Source organism: Cutaneotrichosporon oleaginosum (genome assembly GCF_008065305.1).
Source record: "Cutaneotrichosporon oleaginosum strain ATCC 20508 chromosome Unknown ATCC20508_contig03, whole genome shotgun sequence".
In the NCBI taxonomy this organism is placed as follows: domain Eukaryota; kingdom Fungi; phylum Basidiomycota; class Tremellomycetes; order Trichosporonales; family Trichosporonaceae; genus Cutaneotrichosporon; species Cutaneotrichosporon oleaginosum.
The window spans coordinates 2,308,554-2,324,546 of NW_027072172.1; the positions used below are offsets into that span (position 1 = coordinate 2,308,554).

At 62.6% G+C, this 15,993-nt stretch overlaps 6 protein-coding genes across 6 annotated transcripts; 2 read left to right on the top strand and 4 right to left on the bottom strand.

The window, feature by feature from the left end:
• Positions 1-977: 977 nt before the first annotated feature.
• On the bottom strand, positions 978-2,429 carry COLE_04119 (uncharacterized protein; the record flags this gene model as incomplete). Its single annotated transcript, XM_018424727.1, has 1 exon — positions 978-2,429. One exon carries the CDS (start codon positions 2,427-2,429, stop codon positions 978-980), a length of 1,452 nt encoding a protein of 483 aa, XP_018282667.1.
• Positions 2,430-5,351: 2,922 nt separating this feature from the next.
• On the bottom strand, positions 5,352-6,423 carry COLE_04120 (uncharacterized protein; the record flags this gene model as incomplete). The annotated part of the gene is made up of 4 exons (XM_018426156.2): positions 5,352-5,942; positions 6,083-6,111; positions 6,162-6,250; positions 6,284-6,423. The coding sequence occupies 4 exons, from the start codon at positions 6,421-6,423 to the stop codon at positions 5,352-5,354; spliced, it is 849 nt and encodes a 282-aa protein (XP_018282668.1).
• A 2,531-nt stretch (positions 6,424-8,954) lies between these two features.
• COLE_04121 (uncharacterized protein) lies at positions 8,955-10,301 on the bottom strand (the record flags this gene model as incomplete). The annotated part of the gene is made up of 3 exons (XM_018421750.2): positions 8,955-9,629; positions 9,703-9,854; positions 10,025-10,301. 3 exons carry the CDS (start codon positions 10,299-10,301, stop codon positions 8,955-8,957), a joined length of 1,104 nt encoding a protein of 367 aa, XP_018282669.1.
• Positions 10,302-11,917: 1,616 nt separating this feature from the next.
• On the top strand, positions 11,918-13,178 carry COLE_04122 (uncharacterized protein; the record flags this gene model as incomplete). Its single annotated transcript, XM_018426281.2, has 2 exons — positions 11,918-11,981; positions 12,016-13,178. 2 exons carry the CDS (start codon positions 11,918-11,920, stop codon positions 13,176-13,178), a joined length of 1,227 nt encoding a protein of 408 aa, XP_018282670.1.
• A 330-nt stretch (positions 13,179-13,508) lies between these two features.
• On the top strand, positions 13,509-14,709 carry COLE_04123 (uncharacterized protein; the record flags this gene model as incomplete). Its single annotated transcript, XM_018421751.2, has 5 exons — positions 13,509-13,659; positions 13,995-14,065; positions 14,099-14,209; positions 14,284-14,615; positions 14,658-14,709. The coding sequence occupies 5 exons, from the start codon at positions 13,509-13,511 to the stop codon at positions 14,707-14,709; spliced, it is 717 nt and encodes a 238-aa protein (XP_018282671.1).
• A 117-nt stretch (positions 14,710-14,826) lies between these two features.
• COLE_04124 (uncharacterized protein) lies at positions 14,827-15,873 on the bottom strand (the record flags this gene model as incomplete). Its single annotated transcript, XM_018425686.2, has 5 exons — positions 14,827-14,871; positions 14,911-15,005; positions 15,077-15,497; positions 15,541-15,642; positions 15,856-15,873. The coding sequence occupies 5 exons, from the start codon at positions 15,871-15,873 to the stop codon at positions 14,827-14,829; spliced, it is 681 nt and encodes a 226-aa protein (XP_018282672.1).
• Positions 15,874-15,993: the final 120 nt, after the last annotated feature.

Consider the following 15,993-nt stretch of genomic DNA (forward strand, 5'->3'; position numbering starts at 1 on the left):
AGTCGCAGGCCGGCAGCAACTAGCGATGGACGGCTTCCGTCTTGTCTTATCACACTTATCTCATCGCCCAAATGGGCTCGTCTCAGCGCCCTATCATGAGTGTCCCATCTTAATTATTCAGCACAACTGTCCCATCACACCTGTCTCCTACCACAGCTATCCCATCGCAATACCGTCCCATCGCGACTCTATTTCTAGCTCTATCCCATCGCGACTCTTCGGCACAACACATCAGCAACCCTGCCCCTCAGCTTGCACTGTTGGCGATGAGATATCCGCATGTCAGAAACCGCGTTACTCCAGTCGTACAGAGTGTGCATCGCACGAGTCTGCAATGTTATTTCTGTCTCAGGCGGTCGCCATCACGACGAGAACAGCAGCACCATCAGCCGCGCAGGCCAGTCCACAACTCGCACACGTGACTGACGTCAGTCTGTCCGGCAGCGCTGCAGCTAATCTCGCGGGCTGGTCAAATGAGTGGCGAAAACCGTGCAACCGGCTCATGCACGACAGCAGCCTCGATCATCCCATCCCAGGCCCGAGTCACCCGCACTGAACTGCCCGGCGCCTTCCGCCGACGCGTGACATCCCAGCCCTGCCTTCCTCTGCGGCTCTGGGCGTCGTACGCGGTCCACCATCGCCGGGCAAACGAGACGTGCGAAGACTCAGGAACCGGGAGGGATTGGTTCCGGCTCCTCACGGGATGCTGGTTGAGGAATGGGAAGCGGGGCGGGACGAACTTGGATCTTGGTGCGACGCTGGACCGCTCAACTGTGGGCAGGCTAGCGGGAGGCGAAGGAGTCACAAGACACAAGACATAGGTAAATAAGATCAAGGAGAGAATTACAAGGAACAAGCCAGAATACGCAACCAAGTGTATCGAGAACGGTACACAAACTCTACCAGAGATCCCTCTAGCATGCAGCGTAATTATACAACAATATGGGCGAAAGTACTCAATGTTCAGGCGCCAGCGCCTATGCCGCGGCCTTGCCGAACAAGCGCGAGAGTTTCTTGTTTTTGAGGAAGCTGTGGGACGCCTTGCGCGTGGGCGAGGGGAGGGCGTCGCTCTCGAGGCCGGGGCCGGGGCCGGGGCCGGGGACGGGGAGCGGGGCAGGGAGAACCGTGACGGGGGGGCCTGGGGCGGCGGGCGACGCGGGGGTGTGCCCTGCGTGAGCGCTCGCGTTGGCGCGGGCGGCGAGGAAGGGCGGCGGCGTCCATGCGCTCTTGCGCGGACTGAACTCGATGACGGACTGCGCGGCCTTGCCCTGCGAGTAGAAGGCTTGGCGGCGCGCCGCGGCGGACGGGGGCGGGACGATGGCGCCGAGCCCGTCCGCCGCCTGGCTTTTGAGCTTTGCGATCGCGCGGGCTTCGGCCAGCGTCGTGGCTTGTGCCACGAAGGGGTGGTCGCGCGGCGGCTCGTCGTCGACGCGGAACGAGTATCCGGGCGGCGCGATGAGGGAGTGCCGGAGCGCGGCGCGCGGCCGGGGCCGTGGCGCCGGGTCTGCCGGCGCCAAGTCCGCCTCCGTTAGCTGCGGCACGGCTTTGCGCCGCAGGCGCCGCACTTGTGCCGGGTCTTGGCCCCGGTGCCGCCGCAAGCGTTGGGACTCGAGGTCGAGCTGCTTCGCGGCGGCGCGGAGGCGCGAGAGCTCTTCGAGGCTCGTGGGCTTCGAGAGGGCGTCGAAGCTCTCGGAGACGAAAAAGAGGCGGGTGGGCGTCGAGGGCGACGAGGAGGCGGCTGTCGTCGTCGACTCCCCACCGAGGCTGCCGGCTTCAGACGCCAGCGAGTCCTCCGAGTCGCGCGCAATGAGCTCGGGGTGCTGCGGAGGAGGGACGGAGCTGATTTTAGGCAGGGGAACATTCGATACGCCTAGCCCCTTGAGGTCCGCAGACACGGCCCAGGCACGGGGCTCTGGTGGCACGGCACCGGGAGGGAGGCGGGGGGTGGTGGGGAGCTCGTCTTCGCCCGACGACGAGGAGAGCGAGCCCGTATTCGAGGTGCGGCGCGACACGCCAAAGGTGGGCGTGTCCAGTGGCGCGGTGGCTGTTGGACGCATTGTGAAGGAGGAGGGGGGGAGTGGGGGCACGGCAGGCGCGTTCTCGTGGTTGGGCGCAATGGGGCGGGCCCAGTTCACGACGCCGGACTGCTTGGAGAACTGAACGGAGCGGCGGGCTGTGCGGACGCGGTTCTCGGGGTCGGGGGACGCGAGGACCGTGGGGAGCGGGGGAGGAGCGAGTGTGGCGGATGTCGAGGCCGTGCGGCGGCGAGGTGGGGGTGGGGCGGAGATACGGGCACGAGACTTGTTAATGAATGAAGAAGTTGGAGATGGGAGTGAAGTGAGCGACGATGAAGATGAAGATGATGTGAAGGCGAGATGTGGCGTAGACCCGCTAGGCGAGTTGAGAGAGTACAAGTGCGAGGGCATCATGTCGGCGTGTGATGCTGTTGCTGTAGTGGAAGCGGGCGAGGAATGGGCCAGGCAGCGCTGAAGCAAAGTCCCAGGATCCGTAAGGCCCAAGGGAATCAGATGTGCCGGCAGCGGGTGGGATAGGTACGGTCGAGTTGTGACTTGTTGGCGACGGCCTAGATGTGGTGTGCCTGCGCAGCTGGAGCTAGTCGAGTGGACGACGGACGATGGTGAGAGCAACAAATGAAGGAGAAGAGGAACACGGACCGCAGAGGCTGGTGTTCTAATATGTCCTGCAGCGACCTGCGACGAGAGGAGAGTACGAGGAGGCTGGCGTGACTGTGCCACAGAGCCACCACTTGCTGATGATGGAGATCGACCGTGGCGCTGTGGCTGAGCCTCCGGTTCCTGATGGCCCCTATGGCGCCGCGTCTCAGCCCCTCATCGAAACCGGCGCGTGAGACGACTGCACGCTGCGAGAGGGGCCCAAGGGTGGTTCTACGGTGCGGTAGTGAAATGCACGCGTGCCCACTGGGCGGGAGCCATCAGTGTCCCGCAAAATCAAAGTCAGCGGTTTGCTCAATTACCCAGTCTGGGAGCGCGATGGCGGGACGCCCGCGGGAGTCTCCCGTGTTCCGCCAGACTAAGGCCAGCTGCATCCCCGAGACCTGCCCCGTCCTCTTGATTATCCCTGAATCACTTTCGTTGGGCCTACGACGCCGCGGACGCTCAAACGCGTGCTTATTCCCTGCACTTTGCCACCGTGCCTCCTGGCCCTGCATTCACCATCTCTCACCATCTCTCACCACCCAGGTCGCATCGGCACGGGACAGCGCCACTACTGTCGCCTCCCGGTGCGGGAGGCTGTGGCGGGACACGGTGGTTTGCCCAGCGCTGCAATCTCCAGCAGCAGGGCTGGAGATCATAGCGCGACGGGTTCGGGCTCATCGATGACGACGGTGAGGATTTCGTTGGCGTCAGCGAGCATTGGTTGCAGCTTGGCAGAACCGCCTGAAGGGCCGTTTCGTCGTTGACGCTGCAATTTTGGCGTTCTTCCCTGTCCAAGTCAAGTGAATGGCCCGGATCGTTGGAACGCAGGCCATCAAAGTGCTGTGGCAGCAAACGGACGAAATTTGCTGGCCAAATCCACCGCCGACAATGTCCACAGGCTTGCCAGGCACTGCCCAAGATGAGCTATGCTCGCCAATATTGCCCCTGCACGGCGTGCGGCGCTGCTCGTGAAACCTTTGACCAGTTCATATAAGCGCGTGCGGCTGAACTGTACCTGCGCCAGCTGCGTCATGCATCTATGTGGGGTCGTGATCGCAAGATAGCGAGCACCGCGGGGAAGTTGCCGCGGGGTGAGAGCGGTAGGTGATGCAGCAATATGTTCAGTATGTTCAGCCATCACCTTGAGGCAGACAAGAAGATCAGGCAGAGGTTGGCAAGTGATGGTCGGCATTGTCGGATGCAGCGGACACTCACCGACAGCCGCGGGCAGCTGATGGCCAGCACTATCACAACACCGTTCCCGGGCACAATGCAGCCCGCGAGCATCGTTAAATAGAGTGTACCCGGCGTGCCATTCATGAGCATATGAGTAGACGCGACGACGCGTTCGTGATGCGCACTGGCAGGAGGTACGCAGCCAGGACAGGAACTGATGTCCCGGAACCGCTGTCGTAATGAACCCCAGTTTTCGATAATCTCATGTCTTTTCACTGGTGCTCCAGCATATAACCCGTTGCGGCAGCTTGAATGCGCACGTTTTTGGACTGGAAGGCTGCCACGCGTACAAGCGGATGCCTAGACGGCGCGGTCCGCCCGTTATGAAGGCATCGGAGCAGCCCATCTACGTAAGTGTGAGTGAAACGAAGAAGCTTTTCCTTCCACGGCGTGACGCAGAGCTTCTACCGCCCCAAACGTGTTTCGTGCAGGTGACAGCAACAAAGAGCGTTCCAGACGTTCCACCCATTCCGCGCGTGACGTCCATTGCGCGCACATCTCTCCGCCGGAACGCTAGCGAAGGTGTGAGGTGCAGAGCGAGTTTCGGACAGGGTTTCCGGACACAATCTGACGCCGTTGCTATGGCCTCGGTGCCTCGATTCCAGTTTGTGACGAGCAGCGCTGCAGGTACTGGGGTGAGTCCAGGTGATCAGATGAGCGTCCATGGTCATGTGTGAGCAGCCGGAGGCTAAGCGAGCGAGGCTGAGGTTTAGTTTGCATGGCTGCAAGCAGGTGAGGATTCGACGTTGGTTGGAGGCAGTGGCTGAGATTGTCGATGCATCCGAGGCATGCTGGCAAGACAGGCGTCTCGGTTGGGCCGAAGCACAGACATGGTGGGGTGGGCCACATCCGAACGTATTGCTGCATGAGAGAGCCTCGTTCCGCACCAACGTCGTCGCCATTCCCACGGTTACCACAGTCGTGCCCAGACCCGAAGAGAGCCGTCGATCGCTGCCAGTTCTCCGGCGCTGCGAGTTCTCTGGCTCACTTCACGTCATCTACCCCGGCGCAGCTCACTGTTGAGCACATCGGGACTCGGCGAGCCCCTCAGCATCAGGCCGCTCAACCACCCCGCGTTTCCCCCCATCCCTCCGGCGTGCGGACATCATTGCTGCGATACCGACGTGGAGTCGATCGTCTGCGGCGCCACGGCGGACGTCATTTGCTGAGCTTAGTCCGAAATTGGGCGACGCTTGAGCTTACTGCGCCCCATACTGGTGTCCGCCTCGGTGCTGGGGTCATGAGCCTGCCTGCGGGGGCGGACTCACGGTGTCGAGCGGCCCGGGGGGCCAGGTGCAAACATCCTGCGTGTTCCAGTTCCACCCGTCCACCCGCCCTAAACCCGCAGCGATTATACATGAACGACGCAGGCTAGTGTCCATGCGCAGCCAGCTAGATACTATGATCGACTCTATATGCAGTGTCCGGTGCGCGCGTCTACTCCTCGATAATATTACCGTAGGCGTCGCGCTTGCACGGCTTGCCGGTGACAGTGGTGGTGACAGTGGTGCGGATAGTCTTGGTCGACAGAGGGGGCTTGGTGATCGTCGACGTCTTGGTGCCGGGCACCGTCGTCGTCTTGGTGCGGAATGTCGTCGTGGGGACGTACGAGTTGACCGTCTTGGTGGTGGGCTTGCAGTAGACCTCGCGGACGGTGGTGGTCGGGCAGGGGCGGTCGGTCTTGGAGATGGTCGCCCAGATCGTCGTCACCGAGTGCGTGCACGAGGGGTTGGGGCGGGGACCACCACCACCGCCACCACCGCCACCACCACCGCCGCCGCCGCCGGTGCGCTTCCGGATGAGGTGGGCGGGAGAGCGCGGGGGCAGGCCGCGCTGCAGGCGCTGCGCGTTGGTGAGCTCGGGCTCCGCCTCGGCCTCGGCGTCGCGCTTCTGCTCGTCCTCGTACTCGTCGCGCCGGTCCTTGGGGTTACGTGTCACCGTCGCGGTATATGTCTTGGTGGTGGTGGTTGGAGGGAGGCGCGTGAACGTAGTGGGGGTGGATGACTCGGTCTGTATCGTCAGTGAATGCTGGGTGGAGGCATGTGTGGGGCGGCAGAATTCGAAGGTGGCACTTCTTCTGATCGGAGAGTCCGAAGAGCCAGTGTACCGACTCGCACCCCGCCACACCATGTGTGGCGTCGGTGATGGCCCCATCCCATGCAACTCACGATCGTCTTCGTGCCCGGAACAGTGGTGGCTAGGATCGTCAGTGGCGATCTCCGCTGTGGCAGCCGTGGCACAACTTACCTTTGACGACGGTGGTGTAGAAGGTCTCGTAGCAGTAGCCCCAGACGGAGCGGGTGATAGTCTCCTGTGGCCGGGGAATAGTAGTCCAGCTCTTGATTAGCTGCTTCAAGAACGCAACTTACGCCGTGGTGACGGAATAAACGGTACCGGTCGAGCAACGGGGACGGGGACGGCGGTCGTCGTCGTCGTCGCCGCCGCCGCCACGCTTCTCAGCGGGTGAGGCGAGGGCGAGGGGGAGAAGGAGGAGGGGGAGCAGACGCATTGTTTTCGAGGTTCAGAATGGACAAGTAGTGAAGAGAAAGTGAGTGATCGGGGATGAAAGCTGCCCGGAAAGGCTAGTGGGAGGTGGGCGATAGCGGAGAATATGTGAGGAGGGGAGAGACGGAGAGGTGTTCGGAAGAGGAGGGAGGAGAGAGGGGGAGAGGACGACGAAGAGGGGGAGATAGGGGGAGATGAAGGTCGAGCGAGCGATGAGCGATGAAGCGAGTAAGATAGGGCGTGGGTTGCGCACAAGTCAGTCGAAAGAGTGGTGATCAGTAGCAAGCGGATCCTGCCGACCCATATGGCGAGCGAGGGCAAGGGGGCTGCTGTGCGAGCGACGCCGGACTGAGCGAGTGATTCCTCTGGCCCGTGCGTGGGAAGACATGGTCGGTAGACCGCGCGTTGCTCAGTGCGGCTCGAGGACGAGAAAACCCCTCGTAATCAACAGGCTGACCAGCGGTTGCCAGTTTAACATGGCGCGCCATGGCGGGATTTCTGGTCTGGACGATACACAGGCCCGTGCGGGCGTCCGCAGCGTCCGAGCGGCGGCCATCACCCAAGCCCAAGCGGCGAGCAGAGGCGGCCCCTGCCCCCTACGATCCACGATCGCCGCGTTTGTGGCTATCCCTTCTGCTCGGAGCGATCCTTGACGAGGACAAGGGGTGACAGCGACGAGGGATACGTGGCGGAGGATGCACAACGGATGAGTGGAAGCACCCGAGAATACGAAGGGAGATGAGGATGTGCGTGTTCTGCCAGGTTCTAGCGAGCCTCATTCCTCGGTCGCTCCAGGGCAAAAAAACGCCACACCCTCCGCCACACTTGGCAAAGAGGCCGCTCGTCCTTGTCCCTCTTACCCCCACTCGCCGGCAGCCTCGTCTCGCCTCCTCGCTCCGGGCATCTGGGCTTCGGCCTGAACGGCTCGATAGTGGGCCCCTGCCGCAGCATCTTCCGAACACCCCTCCGAACACCCTCTGACTCATCGTGGCTGCCGGTCCGTCGGCATGTCACTGGATGCCCCACCTCAAACGTCTGGCAACCCCTGGAAATGATCCCACCTAGCAACACTTTTTTCCTTTTTCCTTTTGCTCGCTGACACAGTCGTTCAGCGCTCCATGTTTCTGCAACGGGCAGCGGGTGCACTCCCACGTACCCAGCCCAAGCGTCTTCTTCCGATGGAGCGAGCGAGCGCGCGAGAGTTTGAGCGGCAGCATCGCACGGATCGCTCCCCCCTCGCTCCCCTCGCTCCCCACCCGCCCCACCTACCCCCACTAGCCCCCATTCCAGGCGATCCCCGGCGCCCGTAATGGCTGTCCGCCAATCGCGCGACATGGGAGAGTGGTGGCGATGATGGCGACGGCATGGATAGAGGCCATTCCGCTACGCGCAACCGCAATGTCACTGATCACGCACGTGGATCAGGGCTGATCGCCGGTGTATTAGCGCGCGTGACGCGATCAATTCCTGCAATCCGCCGACCACCGCTCGTGCATGAGGACACATCACAAGAGAATTTTGGTGCATATCCTGTTCACGTCTCGCACAGCTCGCAGTCGCCGTCGTGTTCCCTTTCCTCCCCGTCGTCCTCGACCCTCAGCACAAACAACGCACACACACTCTCGTTTTCGCATTTGCAGAATTGCAGCAGACAAGACGGCGATCATCCGCCACGCCGTTTATCCGCACACACGATCGCACGAGCTTTGTCCCCCTCTCCCGAATTCAGGCACCGTGGCGCAGAAGCTCCTTGATTCGCGCCACACCCCTCAAGTGGCGGCCGACCCGGTTTTTTTGCTTGCCGCCGTCAGCAACAAGCATGTATGAAGCAATTCAACCGCCCTCGGCACTCCAGGGTACACAGGGCGAGCGGCCCTCGCCGTGCGAGGGGAAAAGTCACCCCTCACCGCTCGTGCCATGCCTGGGCCGGCTGGCTGACCGGTTCCGATCCTCAATCCCCGGGTGAGGCTTGGTCACTCGAAACTGCGTGGGCATATGAAGTGGGGCTGAGGCGGGGGTTGGAGGTGGGGTCTGGATTAATACCAAGTCGATAGAGACGTAAGCATTATTCGGCACATCTCGTGCGCCGACTTGGCGGCACGGCTACGGTCCATGCCCGCTGTGTATCTGTGGACAGCGCGTCCGTGGGCAGCTCGAGCAGCGAGGAGGTCATGTCTCCTATGGATACCTGAGGGTGAAGGCTGACTGTCCGCAATCCTCGATGCCTGAGTCACCAGGAGACGGTCATGTTCATGGCTTGAGTGTTGGCCGTGAGCACGACACTGTCGTCACGCCACGGAGGGGCGCCTTCCCACGTCCATGGCCCCCACGGTCTTACAACCATGCCCTCTTCTCGTCGCTTTCGCTCGGTTCATATACTCGTCACGTTCATGTTCATGCTCATGTCCATGTAAACGTCCAAGGCGCTGCCCGTGCCATCTCGCGCCGTCGACGTCACGCTCAGCATTCGCCGGCTCGACCGTCGCTGGGTCTCACGCCACGCCACGCCCCGGCACGGATACATACCCTCCAACACTACTTGGCCTCCTTCTGCACATCGATCACACGCCCCTCGCGGCTAGACGTGTTGCCCATCTCGATGAGCCGCATCGTCCAGATCGCCTGCTCAGGCTGGACCGCAAGGCGGGTGACATCGCCGCTCGTGATCGCCTCGTGCATGCTCTCGTAGATGGCGGGATACCAGCCCTTCTCGCTCCTGCGCTTCTCCGAGCTCCACTGTCCATCTTTGCACACGCTGACTGTCGCCCACGCGTCCTCGCCCTCCTCCCCAAACCCGGAGTCGCGCACCTTCTTGCCTGCGCGCAGGAACGGCTCCTGCGGGTCCAGCCCGAACTTCTCAAAGCTCCCCGCCCGCCCCTTGACGAGGAACCGCCGCTGCTGCGGCGTGCTGGAGAGGATCGAAGCGCCGACGTGCACCGCGAGCGGGCCTTGCGCGCCAGACTGCGGCGGGTAGAGCAGCGTCATCTCGAAGGCCTCGTCGAGACCCACGCCGCGCTCGTCGTAGTTCCGCGCGATGAGACGCTCGGGCACGCCGAAGAGAGTCACGACCTGGTCAATCACGTGGGAACCCAGGTTGTAGATCGCCTCGTTGTGCTCCCCGGGCGTCTCCTTCCATCCGCTGGGCTTGTGGTCGGCCGGGAGCGGGCGGTAGCGGTCGAAGCGGGAGTGGAACTCGTGGATCGGGCCGAGCTGGGGTCAGTATCGCCAAGCAGGAGTTGGAGCTGGCCCACTCGTCGCCTGTGCCGGTGACTCTCTCACTTACAGTCCCCTCGTCAAGCACCTTCCGGAGCGTCAGGAAGTCGGCGTCCCATCGGCGGTTCTGGTACACGCAGAAAACGAGGTTTTTGCTCTTGGCCAGGGCTGCAAGCTCCTCGGCTTCGGCGACAGTGGGAGTGACGGGCTTTTCGACCATGACTGGGGTTAGCACAGCCCCGCAAGACGGAAGCAGCCACGCGGTCCGACAATGTCGGCCTCATTTTCTTGAAGTGTGACCGGCCCGACGGCATCGCCGCTCTCGCTCAGAGCGTACCGGTCCGACTGCCGGACCTGACATTCGCCCATCACCACGCCGCCGACCCACTCACCATGCTTCCCGTTCTCCAGCGCCGCCTTCGCGAACGGATAGTGCGTGTTATTCGGCGTGCTAACCACCACGACATCGACCTCAGCATCCCCAACCACCTCCTCAATGGTCTTAACGACCTTGATGTCGCCCCCACAAATCTCTTGCGCCTTGCCCCTCCCACTACGCTCCATCACGCTGTGCAGGACATACTGCTCCGGCAGCGCCGTGATGAGCGGGTAGTGGAAGGCCTGGAGGGAGAGGCCAGTGCCGAGAATCGCGACGCGGAGGGGGGCCATGGTGGTGGGAGGATGATGTGGAAGTTGGAGAAAGTTGTGGGCGGCAGAAGACGGCTACGTCACTTTAAAACGGCCGGCTGCCGATCGGGGTTTTGCCGTTTAGCAGAGTCGCCGGTGTGCAGTGGTGAGGCCGCTTGATTACCTGATGAACTTCGCCCCGACGCTCAACGACCGCTCGCTTTCGTGCGGAACGCGCATCCCGGAGTCGTAGACCGAGCTCATAAGTGAGCGGGGACTCAGTCCGCTCGATTCAGCGGAGCAAGTGCCGCCGGCATAGACACGTGAGGGCAGATACCGCAATTCGACTTCCACGGCGCAACGGGAGCGCGACGGACGTGTCCTCGAGCGGCTGTGTGCTGCGTCTGCAGCGAGGATTTCCAGGCGGTGAAAGTGTCATGAACGTGGCCCTTTAGCCAGCTTACCACGCTTTCTAATCCAGACCATTGTAAGAACTCATTGTAAGGACTGATGCTTAGAAGAGGCCATATTATCGCTTGCGCGAGCCGCGTCTGCTACAACGGCGAGGTGGCTTACATATAGCGAGTTGGCCCAAATGACATTACCTACAGCCCAGACGGAAGTCTGGGCGGCGGGTTGACCCCAGAGAGCGCATGGTTCGTGCCACATATTTCCCCTGCTCCTGATGCCCCGTCTTTCCCAGTGAATCAGCGGGTACGATACGCTTTCATCGGAGACACATTCTCGCGCACTCAGGCCCGACACCTTGCACTGGGGCGTCTGTGGTGACTCCACCGACCATGTTGCCACCAAGGCCCCACCACAAAATGAATTGCACGAGATCTGGCGGAGCCGCAGCGCTCGCAGGAGATATAGATGTCCACAGCCGGCGGCAACGGCAGCCGCCTAACTCACAGATCTCCGAACTCTGAGGGGAAGTATACAAGTCCTGGCCACTCCCACAGGCAGGTAATTCGTATCTACGCCGCTACCAGCCCACGGTGTCGCCAAGGCATGGGCGCGGTGGCTCCTGCTCTCTTTCAAAACCTCCTACGAGTCCGACATGACCCGCAGCTGATCACGCTTCATTCCCCGTCTTCGCACTGCTTGCGAGAACTCGTGACATGAGAGCACGCGATATTGGACTCCAGCGTGAAAGGCATCCGCCTAGTCCATGTAGGTACACCGTTGTTGGTCCAATAGAAATCACTCCGAAGTGTCAATATGAAAGCCGTGATATGAAAGAGACGATATGAAAGAGTTGGAACCGCGGCACAGGTATTTCGAACATGCACGCCTTTCCAGCTCGGCAGCCCACCTGGCCACATGCCGCCGGGTGCCTCTCAGCATCTGGCAATGCGTGCGCGAGCATTGGATGCATGAGAAGACCCTCGCCGACGTGTGTGGGAGGCCCCGTGGTCGCCCGCAACCCGGCGTCCGGTCCGATCGGCTCGGCTGATAAGCCGCGGCTAGCCGCTCGTGCCGGAATGCTCTCAGTCCATATTGCAACTTCGCCCACTTCAGCTACTGCCGCGACTTGATACTTCACATTCGACCTTTTCACAGCACTCTGCATCTAATCTCGCATCCAAGTTTCTAGATAAAGGCATCAAGCACTCGCACTTCCCTCACCCACTCTCCTCACCAGCACTTCACACATGTCGCCTGTCGCCGCCCCCACCCCTGCTCTGCAGGTGGACTCGCGCATCAACAAGGTCACCGGTATGTCACCCTTCCGTCTCATCTAACCGCGCAGAGTCTACCGCCGCCCCGCGCGCTGAGGTACTCACCTACGACGCCTTCAAGGAGTTCGGGCACGTCGTGCAGGGCTGGGACGGGCGCCAGCGCTCCCCCGCCGGCATCCATGTAACGGACGCGAACCAGGGAACAGCGTTCAAGTTCCACCGCCTCGCGCCGCTGCCACAGAACGGCGAAATCACGCACGAGCGCCGCGCTCCAGGCGCCGATGCGCGCAACGGCGCTTCCGTCCGCGTCACGAGCCTTGACCGCTCGTCGGAGACTAAGGCGTACCTCCCACAGGGCCGCGGCGTCGCGCCCGGCGGCACGCCGCTCAACCCCGGCGCGAGCTACCTCGTCGTCGTGGCCAAGGGCGAGACGCCGACCGCGGCCAGGGCCTACTTCGCTACGACAGCGCAGGGCGTCTCCATCGCCCCAAACACTTGGCATGCCGTGGTGCCGCTCAACGAGTCTATCGACTTCGCCGTCGTCTCCGCGGCTGAGACGACCTCGACTTCCGCCGACCTCACCTTCGTTGTACAGGCGCACACGCCGGCCATTCCCCCATCGCCCTCGCCGGTCCCGCCGGCTTCGGAGGAGTATGCCCCCTCCGTCCTCGCCGCCATCAACCCCGTCCCAGTCACGGAGGAGGCGTGGGCACCGTACGGTGACCTTATCGGCGTCGCGGCTTCCCAGCCCTCCCGCGTAACCAATACCTACCCCGCGGACGAGGACGCGAAGGGCGCCCGCACGGCGCTGGGCGTGTTCCGCGCCACGCCGAAGGAGGGCCTGCACCGCGGGCAGCGCTTCGACATCCGCTACCTGGAGCGGCACGAGTACACATCGCAAGCGTTCATTCCTATGGGGAAGGACAACCTCGCGGGCGTGGGCGAGACGCCTCTGGCTCCTGGCGGCACATTCCTCGTCGTCGTGGCGGACAACGGACCCGACGACCGCCCGGACCCCGCGACCGTCAAGTCGTTCATCATGGAGAGCGGCACTGGGCTCAACTACCGCGCCGGGGTGTGGCACCACCCCGTGCTCGTGCTCGACGCGCCGCTCGACCTCGCATGTGTCGAGACGCAGGTGTCGACGGGCGAGTTCGGCAAGACGTACGCTGCCGACTGCGAGCTCATCGAGTACCCTGAGGCGGTCGCCGTCGTCAACGTCCCCGCGCTCTAGGCGTTATGTACCACCACGTTGATAGATTAGCATGTATCTGGGTCTTAGGCTGCGGATTAGGTGGGGCTGGCGGTAGATAAGCCGGCGGCAGAAGACAGCGGTTGTAGCTGGTAATTGGAGTGCTGATCGTTGGTGACTCCCCAGCCAAAGGATTAAGCTGTAATTTAACAGATTAGCAGCTGTGTGTCGGGATGAGGCCCGGGCCGACACCGGCGCGGGCGGCTTTGTAAACGTTCGACTTTACGCAGCTTCTGACTCTCCCACTTGTTCTCTTTCGCTTAGCACCACTGCCTCCAACCTCACCACCTTTGCTACCCTGCGCAGAGCAAGATGACCCAGACTAACGGCACGCCATCCGTCACCGTCGACGGCATCCTCTTCGACATGGACGGCACGCTCCTCGACTCGACACCGGCTGTCAACGCGACATGGGAGCAGTATGCGCGCGAGTTCAACCTCGACCTCGAGCATGTGCTGAAGAGTGAGTCGAGGTGCGGCATACGGGAGGGGAGGGGAAGACGGAGCGGCGCAGCGGAAGAGCTGCTCGTCGGAACGGGTCATTGAGACGCCGGGGTAGAAGGGGTCACAGACCGCGGGAGACTACCTGGTCGGTACCCGCTCGGACCCGGTGTGGTGCGAGCGAGTGAGCGTGCGCACGGCTTTTCAGTCCAGAATCCTCCTGCCGTCCAAGCTCCACAGCATGTGGTTCTATGATACAGCAGTGCCCATGGTGGTCAACCTCTGCCTCCCGTCTCCAATACCCTCCGACTGCCCCCTCCGAAACACCCCAGCCACCATGACCACCGCTCACCGCAGCCTCGCACGGCCAGCGCTCGATTGACAACATGCGGATCTTCTGCAAGATCACCGAGCCCGAGGCGCTGCACGTATGTCTTCCCGTGAAGCGGCACTAACCCCAGCGCGAGGTAGTCCGCTTCGAGACGATGATCGTGGACGAAGCCCAGCGCCTGAAGGACGAGGGCAAGCGCGGCCTCGTCGTGCTCCCCGGCGTAGTGGACATGCTGACGACGGTGAGTCCTCGTCTATTGTGTCGGAGCGTAGCGCAGCGCCATCGTAGCGTCATGTCGGAAGTGCCTGACACCAGCTGAACGCGGCGCCCTCGCCCGTGTGGGCCATCGTCACCTCCGCTACACGCAAGTACGCGTCGCGCGCCCTCGCGACGGGCGGCATCCCGCCCTACCCCGCCCTCGTGACCGCGGATGACGTGAGCCTCGGCAAGCCCGACCCCGAGCCGTACCTCGCGGGCGCGAAGAAGCTGCGTCTCGACCCCGCGCGCTGCATCGTCGTCGAGGACGCGCCGACGGGGATCAAGAGCGGCGTCGCGTGCGGCGCACAGGTGCTTGCTGTGTGCACGTCGCATCCGCGCGAGGAGCTCGAGGGGCTCGGCGCCGCGTGGATCGTCGACGACTTGACGAAGTGGGTTCACCGACTGACAAGCGAGGATGTCACTGACGGCAGGGTGCAGGTGGAGGTTGTCGAGGGCGGAGTCAAGGTCACGATCGTGGAATAGATAGATTGTATCTTACATTGCATGCATCGCGTGCTATAGAGTGCTGCACGAGTCAAGGGTATCGAAGATCAAAATACGAAATGGGGCAAGAAACGAACAGGACACGAAATCGCTGCGTCACTGCATGCTCCCGAGCACCTTGACGGCAAGGGCGCGCAGAATCTGTGGTTAGCTCACTGAGGTTCGTGTGCGATGACATACCTGCGCCTTCTGTGCGCCTGGGAGCGTCGAGAAGACCTGCGCAACACTCTTGCCCTTGGCATCGCGAATGGCACCGAGGCGGTTGCCCGCGAAAGCTGGGGTCAGCGTCGACTCGTGTACCCAGCTGGCCACCTGCGAGATGGGCGACTCGCCCGGCATCACTCACCGCCAGCAACAGCGCCGGGAATATTGGCGACAATGTACCCCATCGCGGCACCGGCCGCACCGCCGACAAACGACCAGCGGCGGTGGACATTGGCGACCTCTGGCTCGAGGAGCTCCTCGAACACATCGCCGAACACGCCGTTCGGGTCAGGGCGGGCGCGCCCGGTGCGCGGCGGCGTGCCGGGCTCCGAGCCGACGCCCGAGTCGGCGTCCGTCTTGCCCGTTGTGCCGAAGCCGCCACCCGTCGCGTTCTGGAAGTAGCGGGCAAATTCCTCGAAAAAGTTCTTGCTCGCGCGCTCCTGCTCGTCCGCGTCGGCCGAGGCATCTGTGAATGCGCTGGTCGGGCGTGAGCGCAGCAGCGCGTCGTACTCCGCGCGCCGGGCCGGGTCGGAGAGCACGTAGTATGCGTCCGCGACGGCTTGCTGCTGTTAGAGAAGCAACGGCGCAAGAAGGAGAGGCACGCACGAATCGCTCGGTGTAGCGCCTGCGCTCTTCGGCTGGGGCTTTCGGGGAGAGGCGATCCGGATGCGTCTTGAGCGACTCGCGACGGTATGCGGCGCGGATGTCCTCACTGGCGTCAGTGGACGAGTGGGATAAGGGCGTAGAGTGCGTCGGTGTAGGCAATTCGCGGACGAAAGGGTTGTACTCACGCCGAAGCCGAGAGGTCAATGTTCTTTCGTTAGCGAGGTCGGGCAATCAGTCTCACGAGGATGTTGTAGTACTGTTGTCAGCGACGGCGCGCGAGAATGGCGTAGCAGACGCAGGGTCGCTCAGACTTACCTGGGGGAGCGTGCTCATGGTCGATGCCGGCGGTCGAGGCGATGGAAGAGAGATGCGATGGAGAGATGGAGATGTCACGCTGGCGATTTGTTGACCCACCGTATCAGCAACGCGCTTCCCGGCACCGGCTGGCTGGCA